General features: G+C 33.4%; 1 protein-coding gene across 1 annotated transcript in view; it reads left to right on the top strand.

Moving 5' to 3' along the window:
• Nucleotides 1-21,059, top strand: part of LOC130219293 (growth arrest-specific protein 2) — a 41,059-nt gene that overhangs the window by 13,769 nt on the left and 6,231 nt on the right. Inside the window, exons 3-7 of the mRNA XM_056451638.1 lie at nt 570-694; nt 9,864-10,005; nt 13,493-13,556; nt 15,034-15,241; nt 15,333-15,440. Of these exons, the coding sequence (XP_056307613.1) occupies nt 570-694; nt 9,864-10,005; nt 13,493-13,556; nt 15,034-15,241; nt 15,333-15,440 (647 nt within the window). The remainder of the gene's footprint in view (nt 1-569; nt 695-9,863; nt 10,006-13,492; nt 13,557-15,033; nt 15,242-15,332; nt 15,441-21,059) is intronic.

Genomic DNA, 21,059 nt, shown 5'->3' on the forward strand with positions numbered 1-21,059 from the left:
GCATGAAGGAAATGTTCCTGAAAGAAACTGCTGAACTCAACTGAACAAATAAAACTACATGAAATTATATACCAGAAATAAATATAACTCTAGAAAGAAACATTGGATATTGGAGAGCAAAATGAAAATCCATCTGTGGACTATAGTAAGGAAAGTTCTAAAAGGGTCTAATATAAACACCTTAATCATGTTATTGCCATTTCGGATTAAGGTAAATAATCTGATTACTGATGTTTACTGATTACGCATTCAAATAGAGCAATTTTGACTTGGATTAATGCAGAAAAATAACATTTCTAATCAGAAATGAGAGCGAAAGCTGACTTATTAGTTGTTGTGAACTTCACGGTTCTCTTTCTGCCTCTTCCTCTCTCGCTCTCTCTCTCTCTCTCTCTCTCTCTCTCTCTCTCTCTCTCTCTCTCTCTCTCTCTCTCTCTCTCTCTCTCTCTCTCTCTCTCTCTCTCTCTCTCTCTCTCTCTCTCTCTCTCTCTCTCTCTCTCTCTCTCTCTCTCTCTCTCTCTCTCTCTCTCTCTCTCTCTCTCTCTCTCTCTCTCTGTGTTGTCCATCAGGTGTGGAGATCTCAGCCGAGAGCTTCATGGAGCGGCTGGATAATGGTTTTCTGTTGTGTCAGCTAGCAGAGACTCTTCAGGAGAAGTTCAGGGAAAACAGCTCAGACGTCACTTCACCAGGAAAGGTACCTGTTTACTCCTGTTTATGGCATTAAATTAGATAACATTGAGTTTGCAGAGATTTTTATTTGCTACAACATCTGTGAAAGACTGTATACTGTACCATATGACCATTAAAAATCCGCAGACATTTTAGCCCATCATTGAGTATCTATTTACTTATGCAAATGAGAGTAAATATATTTATATATTCCATTTTTAAATATTAATTTCACTAATATTATTGAATAATATGCACATTTATATCATTTTTATATACAATACAATTTGTAACATGAAATATTTTGTCTTTTGGTAGATATAATATGACAAATAAGGTATTATTTTTCATTCAATGTTTTATGTGTTTAGTTACTATACTCTCAAAATCATTTAGCATTCATTTATTCATATTCCTTCGGCTTAGTCCCTTATTTGTCAGAAGTCGCCACAGCGTAATGAACCGCCAAATATTCCAGCTAATGTTTTACACAGCAGATGCTTTTCCAGCTGCAACCCAGTACTAGCAAACATCTATACACACTCATTCACACATACACGCACACACACACACACACACACACACACACACACACACACAATTTGAATGTGTCGCCATCATTTAGCATAAATCTGCTTATTTTGTACAAAATTATAAGTCTTAATGGACAAATATTTAACTTACGCTCCATATTTGCACCAGGACATGCTATTACAAAAACAACTGATTTGGTCAATTTATTCAATTTGATGTGGATCACATAAAATATTAAAAAATTTAGTTTTACTGAGATTAACACAATACTAAAGATGTCTCTTAAAGGTGCAGTAGGTGATCTGCCAAAATGCTAACTGGTTAGCATATTATATTTGGACAGCAGGGGAGGGACTATGTTTCAAAGCCACGCCTCCTGAAATCGCGAACGTGCGCACCGCAACATGACAGCAGACACCCCACTAGTTCATGTCATTCCCCAGTTAGAAATGTAGCTAGTGGTTGGCCGGCGGATGCAGGAATTACACTTATTACTGAGCCACACTGACATTCTAATTCAGAGCGAATATTCAGAGTAGCGGTGAACAATATAGGGAGCGCGTCACAGGCTGTCATTGTTAAAAAATGTACCAATGTGAATATAAACGCAACTTCAGCTCAGTAAAGCAGGTGGAATAGCGCTATTTACTGATGTTTGTTGTTAAACTGAGTATAAATCGACATTATTGATGCTGTAAAAGGACCTTATGAAACTGAAAATAGTCACATCAAGCTTTCACCGGTGGATTTCTGTGGCTGAACAACACTTCTGTGCATATAACCCATTCATAACAACACAATCTACATCAGCTCTGCGTGACTAAAATGATGTTTTAAAATAAAACACTCCAGCTTGCAAAACTAACTTCAATATTAATTCAGGATTTTAACGAGTTTTGATTCAGCATTTGATTTTACCGTGACTGTGATGGCCTCGTGTGCACGTAAACGCGAGGCGCGCATGCAGGCGTGCACACACTAATGGCGGATATGCGTGAACAGAGATGCGCAGAAGCCCAAATCTACACAGTTTGGGCTATTATCAGAAATCTGGGAATTATTGGCACCAAATTTTAATTGGATGAACATTTTTTTAGTCTTCTGCCTTACAGAGAATATAAAATTACATATAAATACATTTAGATCATTTACTTTAATCATTACTATTGGAATGTGAAGAGACTTTCAACCAGGACAACAACACATATTATATATACTATATATTTCGATTGAAGTGGTATATGAGAGTTTTGTATATATTAATATAATAATATATATTTTGTATAATTGTATTTAATTATATATATATATATATATATATATAGCGAGAGAGAGAGAGAGAGAGACTATATATGTTCAGGTCTGTCATATGATCTAATTAAAAACTCATTATTGCCGTTTTGACTGCAAAAAGCAACCCAACAATATCAAATATTGCATATAATATTATATAATATCAAATAAATGAATATATATCTCTCTGAAACAAAAAATGTGACCAAGTTTCTAATAATAATAAATAAACTATAAACAATTACTTGAGATAAATTTGTGGTAATGTAAAAATATAAATTTATATAGTAAAATAACACACAGGGGCGGCGCAGTGGGTATCGCTGTGGCCTCACAGCGAGAAGGTCTCTGTTTCGAGCGTGGGTTTCCTCCGGGTGCTCCGGTTTCCCTCACAGTCCAAACACATGCGCTATAGGAGAATTGGGTGAGCTAAATTGTCTATAGTGTATGTGTATGAATGAGTGTGAATGGGTGTTTCCCATTGATGGGTTGCCTCTGGAAGGGCATCCGCTGCATAAAACATGTGCTGGATAAGTTGGCGGTTCATTCCGCTGTGGCGACCCCTGATAAATAAGGGACTAAGCCTAAGGAAAATGAATGAATATGTGAGCAATATGAGTTGACGTTTAACAATCACATATGAAACTTTAGCTAAAATTAAATGAAAATGGAAACAGCAAACACTAATTCAACATAATAATAAAGCTGTAATAATGTCTCAGCGACACTAAAGTAACACTGAATGTGGAAAGTCCGGAACGAGTCACCTGTCATTGAATAGATGTGATATTCAACACGAGTGGAATGTAAAGTTCAGACAACACATCGGCCTGCTAGACACATGAGCTCACCCAGACTGCAGATATTTTTATTAGTACAGAAACTTGTTAAAATATATCATAGCAGTATTAAACCCAATAACCAAATCCATTGTTCGCAGCAGATTTCTGACAGTAATAGTCTTGGAATGTGCTATTGAAGACAGTGAGTTTGCAGATATTAGGCTGTGGTGTCGGCGTTATCTTGTGTCTGTAGTTTTTCTTATTAGTTGGTATGTTTTTGTTTTAAATTCCTTTTTTTTTGTACATTTTTTTTGTTTAAGTAAGTGGCGGTTCATTCTGCTGTGTAAATAAAATTAATAAATGAATGTTTAAGTAATTTGATTGATTCTATTTGCCAGTTTACATTTGTTTTTTGTTTTAATTTTTAAATAAATAACTTGTGACGGCCATAACCACTGAGCCACCGTGCCACCCCTCTATTACAACATGAGCACTCTAATTTAATAGTTGCATTATTTACTGTAGCATGTACTGTTTTTCCACCACAGTAAATTAGTTCAGCATGGCTGCCAAATAGGCTTGCGTGTTTCAGAATGGCTTGCGGTTTATCGGTTTCAGGTGCTTGTATTGAATGCATCTTCAGTTTCTCTTTAACACAAAGACTTTTGTCTGGAGTCGGAGCCGCTCTCCGTTCCCTGCCAAACCTCGGCATTGTGGGACGATGAACTTTGGAGGAAAGAAAAGAAAATGGCTGAGCTATTTCAGCCTAATGAAAGCTGCGACTTGTTAAGTGTTCAGAAACTCCTCCAGATGGGAAAAGCATTAAGACCTTTTTTTTTTCAGTGGTAAATTAAGAAAATAGTTCTGTTTGTCTTGGCCAAAGCCCACCTCTTATAGATACTCCCAATGGGGTTTTCTGCTATTATGACAGAAATATTTGCTAAAGTGAACATATACAGTTGAAGACAGAATTATTAGCCCCCTTTGAATTTCTTTTTTATTTTCATAAATATTTCCCAATTAGATTTTACAGAGCAAGGAAATTTTCACAGTATTTGCTATAATATTTTTTCTTCTGGAGAAAATCTTATTTGTTTTATTTCGGCTAGAATAAAATCAGTATTTAATTTTTTATGAACCATTTATTTGGGGGTGGGGGGTTCACCTTTATTGGATAGGAAAGTAGAGAGAATTGACAGGAAAGCGAGGGGAGCAGAGAGAGGGGGAGGATCGGCATAGGACCGCGAGGCGGAATCTAACTCGGGTCGCCGTGAGCATGGAAGTGCATGTGTCGACGCACTAACCACTACACAACTGGCGCCGACATGAACCATTTTCAGGTCAAAATTATTAGCCCCTTTAAGCTAATTTTTTTTTCGACTGTCTAAAAACTCTGTCTAAAGCTCTGATGTTTGCTTACAAAGCGACCTCTGGCTTTGCTCCTTCTTATCTGCTCTCACTTCTGCAGATTTATGTGCCCTCCAGAAACTTGCGTTCTGTGAATGAACGTCGCCTCGTTGTTCCATCCCAAAGAGGGAAGAAATCCCTTTCCCGAACTCTCACATTCAATCTGCCCAGTTGGTGGAATGAACTCCCTAACTACATCAGAACAGCAGAGTCACTTGCTGTCTTCAAGAAACCACTAAAAACTCAACTGTTTAGTCTCCACTTTCCTTCCTAATCTGTAACTGCCTCTCTGGCTATACCACTAACTGTGCCCTCTCTCTCTCTTTCTCTCTCTCTCTCTCTCAAAAAAAAAACCAACAACATTTCTAATGCTTTGCTTCTTAGACTTTTACACACCTGAAACTTGTCTATAGCGCTTGTTCACTGCTGCTCTTATAGTTGTGTAAATTGCTTCCTTGTCCTCATTTGTAAGTCGCTTTGGATAAAAGCGTCTGCTAAATGACTAAATGTTAAATGTAAATGTAAATGTAAAATGTCTACAGATCAAACCATCGTTATGCTCGGTGGGCCATTTATATGGATACACCTTAATAAAATGGGAATGGTTGGTGATATTAATGTCCTGTTTGTGGCACATTAGTATATGTGAGGGGGCTTGTAAATAACTCATGTAAGAATAAAGATACGTTTAAAAGCAAGCACACCATTGCTTCTCTTGTGAAATTCCCAATACGTTTGTTAAGGTGTATCCATATAAATGGCTCACCCTGTACAATAACCTGCCTAATTACCCTAACCTGCCTAGTTAACCTAATTAACCTAATTAAGCCTATAAATGTCACTTTAAGTTGTATAGAAGTGTCTTGAAGAATATCTAGTCTAATATTATTTACTGTCATCATGACAAAGAGAAAATAAATCAGTTATTAGAGATGAGTTATTAAAACTATTATGATTAGAAATGTGTTGAAAAGTATCTGCATGCTGTTAAACAGAAATTAGGGAAAAAAATAACCAGGGGGGCTAATAATTCTGACTACAACTGTTTATGTTTTTTACATTATAAATGTCAATACTTTCACTCTTAAATGTCATTGAATAATTAAACATATTTTAATAGAATTAGACTGTGAAACTGAAGACAAACTGAACTACACTGTTCCTATTTACTGTGACCTTTTATGTGAAGCTGCTTTGACACAACCTACATTGTATAAGCTCTAGAGAAATAAAGGTGAATTGAATTGAATTGAAAGTTATTAGAAATGAGTTATTGAACTATTAGATTTAGTAATGTGTTGGAAAAATCTGCTCTCTGTTAAACAGAAATTGGTGGAAAAAATAAACAGGGGGGCTAATAATCCTGACTTCAACTGTGTATTAAGAATCTGTAAAATGCATGTGATGTGATCAAGAAAATATACATTAGAAATGAAATAATATAAAATATGTAAAATATGTGTCTGAATATTCGCAATGAAATGTTAAAGCACATTTTGGCAGCCTTGTACGCGTTACAGATGCTCTCTAGTTATGTACATCACACTAATTATGTAAATATGACTTAAAAAGTGCTTGTTCGACTGTATGTAGATCAGTATGCATGCACTAAACACAATAGTACCGCAAAACAGTGCTGTAGTGACTTAGCATGTTTCATTTAGTGAACTGCACACAGTTAACATATTAAAAACACATATTTATTTTAATTCCATTGCTGATGTTTTTGTGATTGGATGGTGTTTCGGACGGTGTGTTAGCATGTCTGCTGTAGTGTATGTGAAATGAGCGCATATGTTGGCTGACGCACAGATTTTCTTATGGCGTGGCATGTTTCATGCTAATCTAGAGCTCCTGTCAGAGTTTGCTTCTGGGAAACATAGCCCTTTTGGTCTCGCAGGACAGAGATTGGATTACGAAACTATTCACTGCACTTCAGTCAATATTTTACAGTTCCAATATGGATCTATTCACATCACCGATCCTGTGAATAATTAGTTTGGCCAACCTTGCTGTTAGTATTGCTCATGCTATCAAACCAAGAGAGTTGAGCTGTTTATAAAAAGCATAAAATAATTATAGCTAAAGGGGTAGTTCACCGCTAAATTAAAATTTACTCACTTTTTACTTTCCCTCGAGGGGTTTTTAAACCTTAAAAACTGTTGAACACTAAAGGAGATTTTTAAGAAGAAGGCCAGAAACCATTAGCTGCGTTTCCACTATCGCGCCTAAAGCGAGCGAGCCAGGGCGAGCCAAGGCCAGTCGCGTTTCCACTATCACTTCCGGGGCGTAATCGGGCCAAAGCGGGGCTTCCTTGGGGCCAGCGTCCGGCCTTTTTCGGCCCGCCGAATACCTTGGGCCAAGGAGGGCCAACTGGGGCTTCGGGGCGGGGTTATGTACAAAGGCGGAGTTTTCCTGTCAGGTAAAGAGGAGACAAGATGCTTTCTTCCCTTACATTTGTTTTGCTATCGTCGTTCTCGTCGCTCGGCTGCTCTTTTGCGCCTTGCAGCCAAAATCTGTGTTCGAAGTAAATGCCGCCGAACTCGAATGTCCTTATCCAGGGATCGCTGTCTGGCCTTACACCCACAGACCACAAACAGTAAAAAAGCAATCGCTTTGGTGTTCTCCATCTTCCAGCTCTCGTAGTGATGCCAGGTTGTGTTTGTGGTTATAATTTGAGTTTTTTGTTCCCGCTGAAGTGGGCGGGTTGTGTGACGTTTGATTTGGGGGACGTTCTGGGGGCGGGTGTTTGGGGGCAACTAGCGCGACAGTGGAAACGCGACATGATTTCGGCCTCATTTCACAACCTCCCGGGCTATTGCCCTGGCCTGGCCCGATTAAAGCCCTGGCTCGCACTGGCCCGATAGTGGAAATGCGGCTATTGACAACAATAGTAGAACCCCAAATATATGAAAATCAAAAAATGAGCTGATTTAACCAACGCTATCCGCTAACCTTTTTGATTTAGTGGCTAATTTGTATGATCTCATTCTTTAGTACAATTCGTTTATCCCCCAATGAGGGTTTGGTTTAGGGGTGGGGTTTAGTGCCACGCCTCCTTTTAAAAATCTCACATCCGCTTGTTAATTGTGACGTCAGGGGAAGTGGCTTCCGAGTTCATCAAACTGGCGACCCTTACAAATAAGGGACTAAGCCTAAAAAGAAAATGAATCAACGAATGTATTTAATCAAATGATGTATGAATTAATGTAACATGACTTTACTTTAATAATTGTTAACTTCAGGCTTTATTCTGCAATAACCACCCCCTTCTTTATTGTACTTCTTCCCGGCATTCCAGTGATCATGCATTGCTTCACAGGAGGAACTAATACTTTAAAAACTGCTCACTGGGGAAACTGGAGAATGTTCTGGAAAAGCGAGAGAACACAATACGTTCCAGCTACTAATACGTTCTTCCAGCATGACCTCACCTAACCTTTCTGTATGAAAACACACACTGGATATATCTCCTGCTGAGATTCCTGTGGGATATTTGCACACCGGCATCTATCCATCACTGTCACTCTCATCCGTATTGATTATTGATTAGAATGAGGGATTTGATATTAGTAGCCTGGAACGTGATCCGGACCCTTACTCAAGGCTAGGATGACGTCTGCTATAGTTAAAGGGTAAAACGGTAGAGATTGAGTGAGAAGGGAAATAAAGAGAGGTGAAATGGGAAAGGGGGATTTCTAAAACGTTCTCTAAAAACCCCCCAAATTCATGGCCAATAACGATCCATTCTGATTTATTAGTCCATTTCAGCCCCCCTAAAAATCCTGCCCTCGTATATAAACCTATATGAATGGATACTCAGGTTTGCAGTGCATTATTTTAAAAATAAAATACATATACAATGTGCTTTGCTTTAAGACTTTGTGCATAGTTTTTTCTCCAAAAGACTCTTATTCATGCCAAGTGAGATGGAGTTCATTCAGAAATGAGTTGCGTATTGAGTGGCATAAAGTACGTCCAAAGTGCATCGAGCTGTGGTGAAACACTGCATGAGAAATCGATTCTGAGATTTTCAAAATGCATTGCTAATTTCTCTTGAATCCAGTCTGTGCTTAGTTTTCAACTGCAGATGTTTGCTGTATGCTATACAGACAGCCATACTCTACTGTTAAACTTAAAGGGCTATTTGCTGGTAAAAAATCTTTTGAAAACAAAGCCAAAGAGAATCTCCCGCTGTTATAAACTAGCCTAGAGCACCATCTGCTGTTTAAACTAGCCTAGAGTGCCGTCAGCTGTTAAAAACTAGCCTAGAGCGCTGTCTGCTGTTAAAAACTAGCATAGAGTGCCATCTGCTGTTAAAAACTAGCCTATAGAGAGCCATCTGCTCTTAAAAACTAGCCTAGAGCGCTGTCTGCTGTTTAAAACTAGCATAGAGTGCCATCTGCTGTTAAAAACTAGCCTAGAGCGCCATCTGCTGTTATAAACTAGCCAAGAGCGCCATCTGCTGTTATAAACTAGCCTAGAGCGCCATCTGCTGTTATAAACTAGCCTAAAGTGGCGTCTGCTGTTAAAAACTTGCCTAGAGCACCGTCTGCTGTTAAAAACTAGCCTATAGAGCGCCGTCTGCTGTTAAAAACTAGCCTAGAGCGCTGTCTGCTGTTAAAAACTAGCCTATAGAGCCGTCTACTGGTTTAAACTAGCCTATAAGCGGCGTCTGCTGTTAAAAACTAGCCTAGAGCGCCGTCTGCTGTTAAAAACTAGCCTAGAGCGCCGTCTGCTGTTAAAAACTAGCCTAGAGCGCCGTCGGCTGTTAAAAACTAGCCTAGAGTGTCCTCTGCTGTTTAAAAACTAGCCTATAAGCGGCGTCTGCTGTTAAAAACTAGCCTAGAGCGCCGTCGGCTGTTAAAAACTAGCCTAGAGTGTCCTCTGCTGTTTAAAAACTAGTGTAGAGCGTCCTCTGCTCTTAAAAACTAGCCTAGAGCGCTGTCTGCTGTTAAAAACTAGCCTAGAGCGTCCCTTGCTCTTAAAAACTAGCCTAGAGCGCCGTCTGCTGTTAAAAACTAGCCTAGAGCACTGTCTGCTGTTAAAAACGAACCTAGAGTGTTGTCTGCTGTTAAACACTAGCATTGATATCCATCTTGCATCTGAGACGTTTAAAAATGTTATGCTAAAATGCTAGACGTTTAAAAATGCTAATGTTTTTTTCCTCTGTTTCAGTCGATCCCCTGTCGAAGGATTCCCTGTCGAGCCAGCGCCGCATCTGGCACCTTCTTCGCGCGGGACAACACCGCTAACTTTCTGTCATGGTGTCGAGAGCTGGGCGTTGGAGAAACCTGTCTGTTTGAGTCCGACGGCCTCGGTGAGTCTCTTCAACATACTATAAATCAGGTCTTTTATCCACATGGGGTTTCTTTCAGAGGTTTCTTTTACCATTTCTTCACACTCAAGTGGTTTGGATTTAAATGTATTCCTGGGGATGCTTTAAAATAGCGGTCCATTAGTAAATGTTGATTACTAACATTAACTAAGCATGAATAAGCGTTTATTAAACATAAATAAACAGGAGCTCGATTATTTTTATAGGTAAAGTTTTATAGGTAAGAAACAATATTTTATAATCAATGCGAAACTTAACAGGCAGCCAGTGTAAGGAGGATAAAATTAGGGTGATGTGAACAAATTATCTAGACCTGGTAAGAACTCTGGCAGCTGCATTTTGTACTAGCTGAAGTTTGTAGGATTAGTCTCTATATCAGAGGTCGCCACAGCGGAATGAACTATTCCAACTATTCCAGCAAGCATAAAACAAGCAGCCATTAACATCCATAGTAGGAATAAAAAATACCATGTCAATGGCAGATTTTCCAGTATCTTCCATTGTGGTCAACAGAACAGATCTGGAACTAGCGGAGGGTGAACTATCACTTTAAGTCTGATTTATTGCAACAACTGCAGTTCTGGGTTTCTAGATGACAGTAAATGCTCTGAGAGTGTGTGTTGGAGCATCATCAGACACAAAAACAACAGATGTCAGATTCTGCCTACTCTACATGGTGGATGGTTAAAAACATCCAGATTTTTTCAAGTAAATTAACAGACATAATAATGTGCTAAAAATCTGCAGGTTCTGTGTGGGTCTACCTATACCGCAAGTGTTTAGACTGTGGGGAAAACCCACAAGGACATGCAAACTCCACACAGAAATGCCAACAGACCCAGCCGGGATTCGAACCAGCGACCTTCCTGCTGTGAGGCCACACTAATAACCACTGAGCCACCGTGCCACCAAGATGCATTTCTTTGATAATAAAGCATTTCAGTTCTACTAGTGTGCTTTAAGGGAACTGCAGCATTTTTGGCTGATGTCAGTGTGACAGCTGACCGCCGGTAAATCCCGAATACACAAAACGAAAACAACCTATTTCTTCATTGTTACAGAATAACCAGATCTGAAGTGCTCGAAAAACAGCCATTTAAGAAGAAACATTTCATATTTATTCCAGATTGTTTGTCGGTCGTGTACAGACATTGTTTCACAGACGCAGTAAATAAGTGAAAGTATGGAAATGGGTAAATAAAACCCCTGTGAAGCATTTCTGCAATGTCACACGATCATCAGACTGTTTTTGGGTCAGTTCTCTTCTCTGCATTGCTCGAAACGATGGTGAACTCTAGAGATTCAACCTGTTTTGAAGGAGGAACGCGCGTGTGTATGTGTGTGTGTGTGTGTGTTCTGGTCCTGTGAACAGTGTAATGCTGCTGTGTATGAGGACTCCACGTCTGTCATGTGTCAGATCTGTTACTGAAGGCTCCAGGTTGAGTTCTGGAAAAGCGTCTTCATGCTTCGCTTTCGGCACATGTCTGAGAGAGCAGGAGAGAATAACGAGTGTGCTGAAAGATGGAGAGAAACAGAAAGATGGGATGGGGTCATTAGGGAGGACGGCGCAACTGAGCTTCTGAATGCAGAACCAAACGTTTCTCTTCCCACCAGACTTACACACATGCGCAGGTGTGAAATGCGTTGTGTTGACTTCCACACTCATACGAGATGCTTTTGTGTGAGCCTTCCTAGCATTCAGTATTGCGTTAGTGTTTTATCTTATATCACACACACTCCTATTCATTCATTCATTCATTCATCATTTTTTCCCTCTAGTCCAAATGTGAGATTATTAATCTTTTAGTAGAATCTTTTTGTCCAATTTAATGTTAGCAAGATTTTTCACATAAAAAAATCACGATTTACTGAATAATCTGCTATTTTCTCTGCTGTTTTTGACCCTCGTTGGAATTCAGCCAGTTTGAGTGGGCGTGACCTATTGTAGACTTAGTAGTCGACGCCCACTGCTCTGACTGGCTCACAGTTTTGCATATTAACAAGGCTAAACAGACAGTGAAGTAGAAGTGGGTGTCGATTTTATGAGGAGGAGGGGCTTATCGCCACTATTACATCACAATGTTAAACATTCCAGAACCTGCTGTTTTGCCTTCAATATGAGCTGATTTTAGAGGAACAAAGTTTCGAGTTTTGAAACTTGCAGGATTTTTTGTATAAATTGATCATATTTAAGTGGAGAAATAAAAAGACGCGTGTAAATGTGTTTATTTAATTTGTGTTTTAAATCTCATTTAATAAAGCAATAAAAATCATATTTAAATGTAGAAATAAATACACAATTTCACTGTTTAATAATATAAATAAATACACAATTTCACTGTTTAATAATATAAATAAATACACAATTTCACTGTTTAATAATATAAATAAATACACAATTTCACTGTTTAATAATATAAATAAATACACAATTTCACTGTTTAATAATATAAATAAATACACAATTTCACTGTTTAATAATATAAATAAAAATTCATTTTCCTTTATTAATCAGGGGTCGCCACAGCTGAATGAACCGCCAACTTCATATGTTTTACGCAGCAGATGCCCTTCCAGCTGCAACCCAGTACTGGGAAACACCCATACACACTCATTCACACACACTCATACACTACAGCCAATTTAGTTGATCAATTCCACTATAGCGCATGTGTTTGGACTGTTGGGGAAACCGGAGCACCCGGAGGAAACCCACGCCAACACGGGGAATATATGAATATGAAAATATACACAACTGTATTATTCTATATAAACAAGCACATGCACACACACCTACATAAAAGCTAATCACCAGATAACAGTTGCATCTTATTACACCATATTTTGCTCTTGATGATTTTTTAAAACATCATTTTTCTTCCTTTTCCCCCCTCAGAAATAGCTAAACGACCGATGGACCAGCACAATCTCACGGCAATTCGTAACTTTTTTTATTTAGTGGCTAATTCGTACAAATTCGTGCGATGTAATTCGTACAATTTAGTACGATTTGCTCATCCCCCAATGACAGTTGGGTTTAGGGGTGGGGTTAGGTGCCACGCCTCCTTTTTAAAATCGTACAATTTCGTCCGACTGAACTCGTACGAATTCGTACCAATTAGCCACTAAACTGACAAAACGAAAAATACTTACGTTTTCTCGTGAGATCAGGTTGGATGGACGCATTATATTCAGGTGGGATGTGTTGAGGTTTGATGTGGAGATTTTAATGCATGCGTGTTGTCACCATCGCTCCCCTGCACTGAATCATGGGAAATGTAGTTTGTGCGCCACACACTTCCAATAGAGAATCATGTGTTGTGATCATCAGTGAGTGCACTAGCGTAGTGAATTACTGCTTCATCGTCATCACCATCATGCTGTGTTTCACCAGTCAGCCATACTGATGCTTTCACTCGTTTTTCGTCAGATACAGTGCCTCATGTTTTTGTGTGTTTTTTATTTCTAGTTTTACACAAACAGCAAAGAGAGGTTTGTCTGTGCCTGCTGGAGCTGGGAAGAATAGCAGCCAGGTAATAATACCATAAAACATACATTATATAAAAGATAATAAGCATATGGGCATAATAAAAATGTCCTTTAATAAAGCAATGAAACAATGCATTTAAATGGAAAAATAAATACAGCATTTTACACAATTAATTTAATTCAATTTATGTTTTAAAATGTTGATAAATAAAAAAATAAAAAGTACATTAATAACGAATCACCTTTAAAATGGACAAATTAATAGACATATTTATATTTAATTAATTTACTTTTTAAATGTCATTTAATAATTATAATTATTTAATAAATTAATTCATTTAAATTAGTCAAAACATGAAAGTGTATATAAATAAATCACATTTAAGTGTGTGTTTTTAAACATTATTTAATAAAGCGTTTCTAAAGGCATTATTTTATTGCTTTTTGGATTTTTTTTATAAGAATTTTAATTAAATGTATTTTGCTCGAAATGTATATATTAAAAACTGTATAATTGTAAAGTTTTACTGCTAAAAAATAAATGTATTAATAAATGTCTCCTTAATAAATGTAGTTAAACACTTTATCTTAAATTTATTTATCTTCATTTAGTCTTCGGTTTCACAGTCTAATTCTATTAAAATATGTGTATTTTAATTATTCAATGATATTTAAGAGTGAAAGTATTGACATTTATAATGTAAAAAACATAAACAGTTGTAGTCAGAATTATTAGCCCCCTTGTTTACTTTCTCCCCAAATTCTGTTTATCAGAGAGCAGATTTCTTCAACACATTTCTCATCATAATAGTGTTAATAACTCATCTCTAATAACTGATTTATTTTCTCTTTGTCATGATGACAGTAAATAATATTAGACTAGATATTCTTCAAGACACTTCAAAACAGCTTAAAGTGACATTTAAAGGCTTAACTAGGTTAATTAGGTAGGTTAGAGTAATTAGGCAAGTCATTGTATAATGATGGTTTGTTCTGTAGAGACTATCGGAAAAATATAGCTTAAAGGGGCTAATAATATTGACCTTAAAATGGTGTTTAAAAAATGTATGACTGCTTTTGTTCTAGCCGAAATAAAACAAATAGAAGTGTCTTGAAGAATATCTAGTCTAATATTATTTACTGTCATCATGACAAAGAGAAAATAAATCAGTTATTAGAGATGAGTTATTAAAACTATTATGATTAGAAATGTGTTGAAGAAATTTCTCTTAAACGGAATTAGGGAAAAAAATAAACAGGGGGGCTAATAATTCTGACTTCAACTATATATATATATTATACTATGTATTTCATTTTTTAATTTAATATTTTGTACTTTAATATTTCACAATTTTTTACATTTAATTGATGCAGCATTAATGAGCAGAATTATATAAAAAATTACTTTCAAAACTTTCATCAAACTGATCCCAAACGTCAGATTCTGAGCGTCAGTGCACCCAATATCCTTTCTACAATACGTCTCATATTGCAGTAGTTTATTGACCAGTTGTATGTCAGGTATAAGGTAGAGCCACCGGGACTAATAAAGCTGGAGAAAGAGATCGAACAGGAAGAAGAGAAGTTACCCGAACCTCCGCTCTCACCTGTACCTCCTGCATCCAATTCACAATCTCCACCCATCTCTCCGTCCATCTCTCCGTCCATCTCTCCATTCAACAAGAGCAACTCCAGCAGGAAAAGCACAGGCAAGCTCCTGGATGAGGCTGTGAGGAACCGTTCCTTTCTTCTCAGATTTATTATGTTTTGTCGACGTTTCTGCAATGTTTTCTGTGGCTTTACTGTCACCTGTGTTCCAGGTGAAGCACATTTCTGAAGATCCTCCCTGTAAGTGTCCCAATAAGTTCTGCATAGAGCGACAGTCGCAGGGACGATATCGTGTTGGAGAGAAAATGCTTTTCATCAGAGTAAGTAAAAGTATTATTATTATTTATTTATTTTATTATTATTATTATTATTATTATTATTATTATTATTATTATTTTATATTATTATTATTATTATTATTATTTTATATTATTATTGTTATTGTTATTTATTATTATTATTATTATTATTATTATTATTATTTTATATTATTATTATTATTATTATTATTTTATATTATTATTGTTATTGTTATTTATTATTATTATTATTATTATTATTATTATTATTTTATATTATTATTATTATTATTGTTATTTTATTATTATTATTATTATTATTATTATTATTATTATTATTATTATTATTATTGTTATTTTATTATTATTATTATTACTATTGTTATTTTATTATTATTATTATTTTATTATTATTATTATTATTATTATTATTATTTTATATTATTATTATTATTATTGTTGTTTTATATTATTATTATTATTTTATTATTATTATTATTTTATATTATTATTATTATTATTTTATATTATTATTATTATTATTATTGTTTTATATTATTATTATTATTATTATTATTATTGTTATTTTATTACTATTATTATTATTATTATTATTATTAATATTATTATTGTTTTATATTATTATTATTATTGTTATTTTATTATTATTATTATTTTTTTATTATTATTGTTATTTTATTATTATTATTATTATTATTATTATTATTATTGTTATTTTATTATTATTATTATTATTTTATATTATTATTATTATTATTATTATTATTGTTATTTTATTATTATTATTTTTTATTATTTTATATTATTATTATTATTATTTTATATTATTATTATTATTATTTTATTATTATTATTTATTATTATTTTATATTATTATTATTATTGTTGTTGTTATTAATATTATTATTTTATTTTTTCAGGTACATTTTTGTCACACTTTTTAATTTTTTCCCTCTAGTCCAAATGTGAGATTATTAATCTTTTAGTAGAATCTTTTTGTCCAATTTAATGTTAGCAAGATTTTTCACATAAAAAAAAATCACGATTTACTGAATAATCTGCTATTTTCTCTGCTGTTTTTGACCCTCGTTAGAATTCAGCCAGTTTGAGTGGGCGTGACCTATTGTAGACTGAGTAGTAGACGCCCACTGCTCTGACTGGCTCACAGTTTTGCATATTAACAAGGCTAAACAGACGAAGTAGAAGTGGGCGTTGATCTTATGAGGAGGAGGGGCTTATCCCCACTATTACATCACAGTGTTAAACATTCCAGAACCTGCTGTTTTGCCTTCAATATGAGCTGATTTTAGAGGAACAAAGTTTCGAGTTTTGAAACTTGCAGGATTTTTTGTATAAATTGATCATATTTAAGTGGAGAAATAAAAAGACGCGTTTAAATGTGTTTATTTAATTTGTGTTTTAAATCTCATTTAATAAAGCAATAAAAATCATATTTAAATGTATAAATAAATACACAATTTCACTGTTAATAATATAAATAAATACACAATTTCACTGTTTAATAATATAAATAAATACACAATTTCACTGTTTAATAATATAAATAAATACACAATTTCACTGTTTAATAATATAAATAAATACACAATTTCACTGTTTAATAATATAAATAAATACACAATTTCACTCTTTAATAATATAAATAAATACACAATTTCACCGTTTAATAATATAAATAAATACACAATTTCACCGTTTAATAATATAAATAAATACACAATTTCACTGTTTAATAATATAAATAAATACACAATTTCACTGTTTAATAATATAAATAAATACACAATTTCACTGTTTAATAATATAAATAAATACACAATTTCACTGTTTAAACTCTTTATGTAGTTTATGTTTTAAAATTAGATTAATCAAATAATAAAATGTGAATTAAAATCAAATGACCCTTAAATGAACAAAGTTAATAGACGTGTTTATATATGTTAATTTAATTTGTGTTCTTAAATGTCATTTAATAAATCAGCAAAACAAAACAAATAATTAATAAATTAAAATAATATTTTAATATTATTATAAATATAAAGAATAAAATATTTTATTTATATTTTAAAATAAATAAAAATATTTGAAGTGTATATAATGTAATAAATATATACATTTAAATCACATTTAAATAAAAATAGTTCATTTGTTTTTAAATATCAATTAATAAAACTTTAAAACATTTTAAACTGTATTTTAAATATAATAAATAAATTCATATAAAACTCTTTAATTCATGTTTTAATACTCTGATTAATCAAACAATTAATAAACATTAATAAATTAATAAAAAATAATAAATTAATAAAATAAAAAAATGAATAAAAGCTTTTCAAAGCAATTTAAAATGATTTATTAATGTACTTTTTATCATTTGATTAATCGATGTGTTAAAACAAGAATTAAATAACTTTAAATTATATTTTTTATTTACACAATTAAAAGATGATTTCATTTATAAACATTTTTAATGTTTGAATTATTAAATTGATCGATTTTTCATTTTATTTTTTAAGTGTCACTCCACTTGTTTACTTCACAACGCTCCGCTAGCAGACGTTGAATTTCTTCTCAGTGTTGCTGCAGAGTTTTATGAGTGTTCGCTGTGCAGTAAAACACTGATAACTGTCCTCGTGAGGAGAGGATTCATGAGCTTCACCAAACCCTCATCAGTCACCGCTCATTACAAACGCTGGTAATGAGTCTCACACTCAATAAATAACACAAGTAGACAGGAATTATACAACACGGCTCTGGTAAATCTGTAATGAAACGCACATTGCCAGAGTTTTATAGAAGATACTGGGCGTGAACCAGAAGTTTCAGAGATAAAAAAAAGAAATTAATAATAATATGACTTATAATAATTAATCTTCTTCTTATTATTATTACTATGTTGCTTTAAGAAAATAAAGCAGTATATTAATAATAATAATAATAATTTTAATAATAATAATAATAACAGGAATAATATTATTATTATTATTATTATTATTATTATATTTCTTTAAATATATAAAGTTATCATATAATAATAATAAATAATAATAACAGGAATAATAATTATTAATATTCTGATATTGCTTCACATATGTGAAGCAGAATAATAATAATAATAAATATAATAATAATAATAATAATAATAATAATAATAATAATAATAATAATAATAATAATAATAATAATAACAGGAATATTATTATTATTATTATATTTCTTTAAATATATAAAGTTATCATATAATAATAAAAAATAATAATAACAGGAATAATAATTATAATTATTCTGATATTGCTTCAAATATGTAAAGCAGAATAATAATAATAATAGTAATAATAAATATAATAACATTAATAATAATAATAATAATAATAATTATTATTATTATTATTATATTTCTACAAAATACAAAAAGTTAAATAATATAATAACAGGATTAAAAACATAAATAATAATTAAAACATAATTATAATAATAATAATAATAATAATAATAGTAATAATAATAATAATAATAATAATAATAATAATAATAATAATAATAATAACAGGAATAATAATAATAATTTTATTATTATTATTATTATTATTATTATTCTGATATTGCTTCAAATAAGTAAAGCAGTATAATAATAATAATAATAATAATAATAATAATAATAATAACACATTTTTTCTTTAAATAAATAAAGTGAAATAGTAACAGGATTAAAAAAACATAAATAATAATTAAAATGTAATAATATAATAATAACAATAATAACAACAATAATAATAATAACATTGCTTTAAATATGTAAAGCAGTATAATAATAATAATAATAATAATAATAATAATAATAATAATAATAATAATAATAATAATAATAATAACAGGAGAAATAATAACAATAATAATTATTAGTAATATGTTTCTTCAAATAAAATAATATAATAACAGGAATAAAAAAGAAATGAAAAACAACATTAATCATTTAAAAACTTTAATAATGATATTATCATTGCTTTAAATAGAATTTAAAAACTGCTGTGTAAATGTCCACTGCAGCACAATCATAACAGACAGATGAAATCTCTCACTCTCCCACTGATTTGATTTGGATTACACCATCTCTCCTCTCGCTGTGGAGACCTTGTAATTACAGCAATAATGTGATTTCTCTTCTTCAGCTCTCATTTAAACCCCTGACTGCTGCGATTCATCACATTAAAGCGCTGCAGCCGATATTAATGCAGTCCCTCAGAGCATCACTGCTGCTCCCTATAGAGGAAACTCTGCATTTCAGCATCTCTTATGATGCAGTTAAAGTCAGAATTATAAACCCCCTGAATTATTAGCCCACCCATTAATTTTTTTCAAGAAATTTATCACAGTATTTCCTATAATATTTTTTCCTCTGGAGAAAGTCTTATTTGTTTTATTTCGGCAAGAATAAAAGCAGTTTTTAAATGTCTTAAAGCCATTTTAAGGTCAATATTATTAGCCCCCTTCAGCAATATTAGTTTTGGATTGTCTCCAGAACAAACCACTGTTATACAATGACTTGCCTAATTACCCTAACTTTACTCTAATTACCCTAGTTAAGCCTTTAAATGTCACTTTGAGCTGAATACTAGTAAAATATCTAGTCAAATATTATTTACTGAGAGTTTTAAAGAGTTATTAAAACTATTATGATTAGAAATGTGTTGAGGAAATCCCTCAGAAATTGAGGACAAAAATCTACAGGGGGGCTAATAATTCTGACTTCAATGGTAGCTGAAGTGCAGACTGCAATGTGTTTTGTGAATTACTGGCTGCCGAGAGCATGAAAAATTCAAGAGGCATTGATATTCAGCAGCAGCAAAATAAATATATATATAAAAACTGATGCAAACTGTCAGTCACACCTCTGCTGTTTAATGCCGTTCAGGGTTAGATCATGAAAATAAACACAGGCTGTAAATATACCAGAGATAAATGTGTTCATTTTTAGAAACGTTTACTAAATCAGCTCAGAGATCCATCTTATTTTAGGCCAAAACACATTTCATACACCTGACTATTTGAAGAGATTCATTCATTCATTTTAATTTCGGCTTACTCTCTTTATTAATCTGGGGTCTCCACAGTGCAATGAACCGCCAACTCATCCAGCACATGTTTTACACAGCGGATGCTCTTCCAGCTACAACGCATCACTGGGAAACACCCATACACACTCATTCACAAACATACACTACGGACAATTTTACCTGTAGCGCATGTCTTTGGACTTGTGGGGGAAACCGGAGCACCCGGACTAAACCCACGTCAACACGGGGAGAACATGCAAACTCCACACTGAAATGCCAACTGACCCAGCCGAGGCTCGAACCAGCGACCTTCTTGCTGTGAGGTGACAGCACTACCTAGCAACAGGTATTTACATCCTACTACGAATTCATAATCATCACGAATTATTCGTAGACGTTTTTATAACTCTATTCACCTTCAGTGTCTTTAAATAAATAAATAAATAAATAAATAAATAAATAAATAATCCCAGAAACGAATCCGAACGAAACGAATCCGACAGCCTTGAATCCTTGTTGCTCGGCAACCAAGGCCTAGTCATAG

Source organism: Danio aesculapii, chromosome 25 (assembly GCF_903798145.1).
Source record: "Danio aesculapii chromosome 25, fDanAes4.1, whole genome shotgun sequence".
Taxonomy (NCBI): Eukaryota; Metazoa; Chordata; class Actinopteri; order Cypriniformes; family Danionidae; genus Danio; species Danio aesculapii.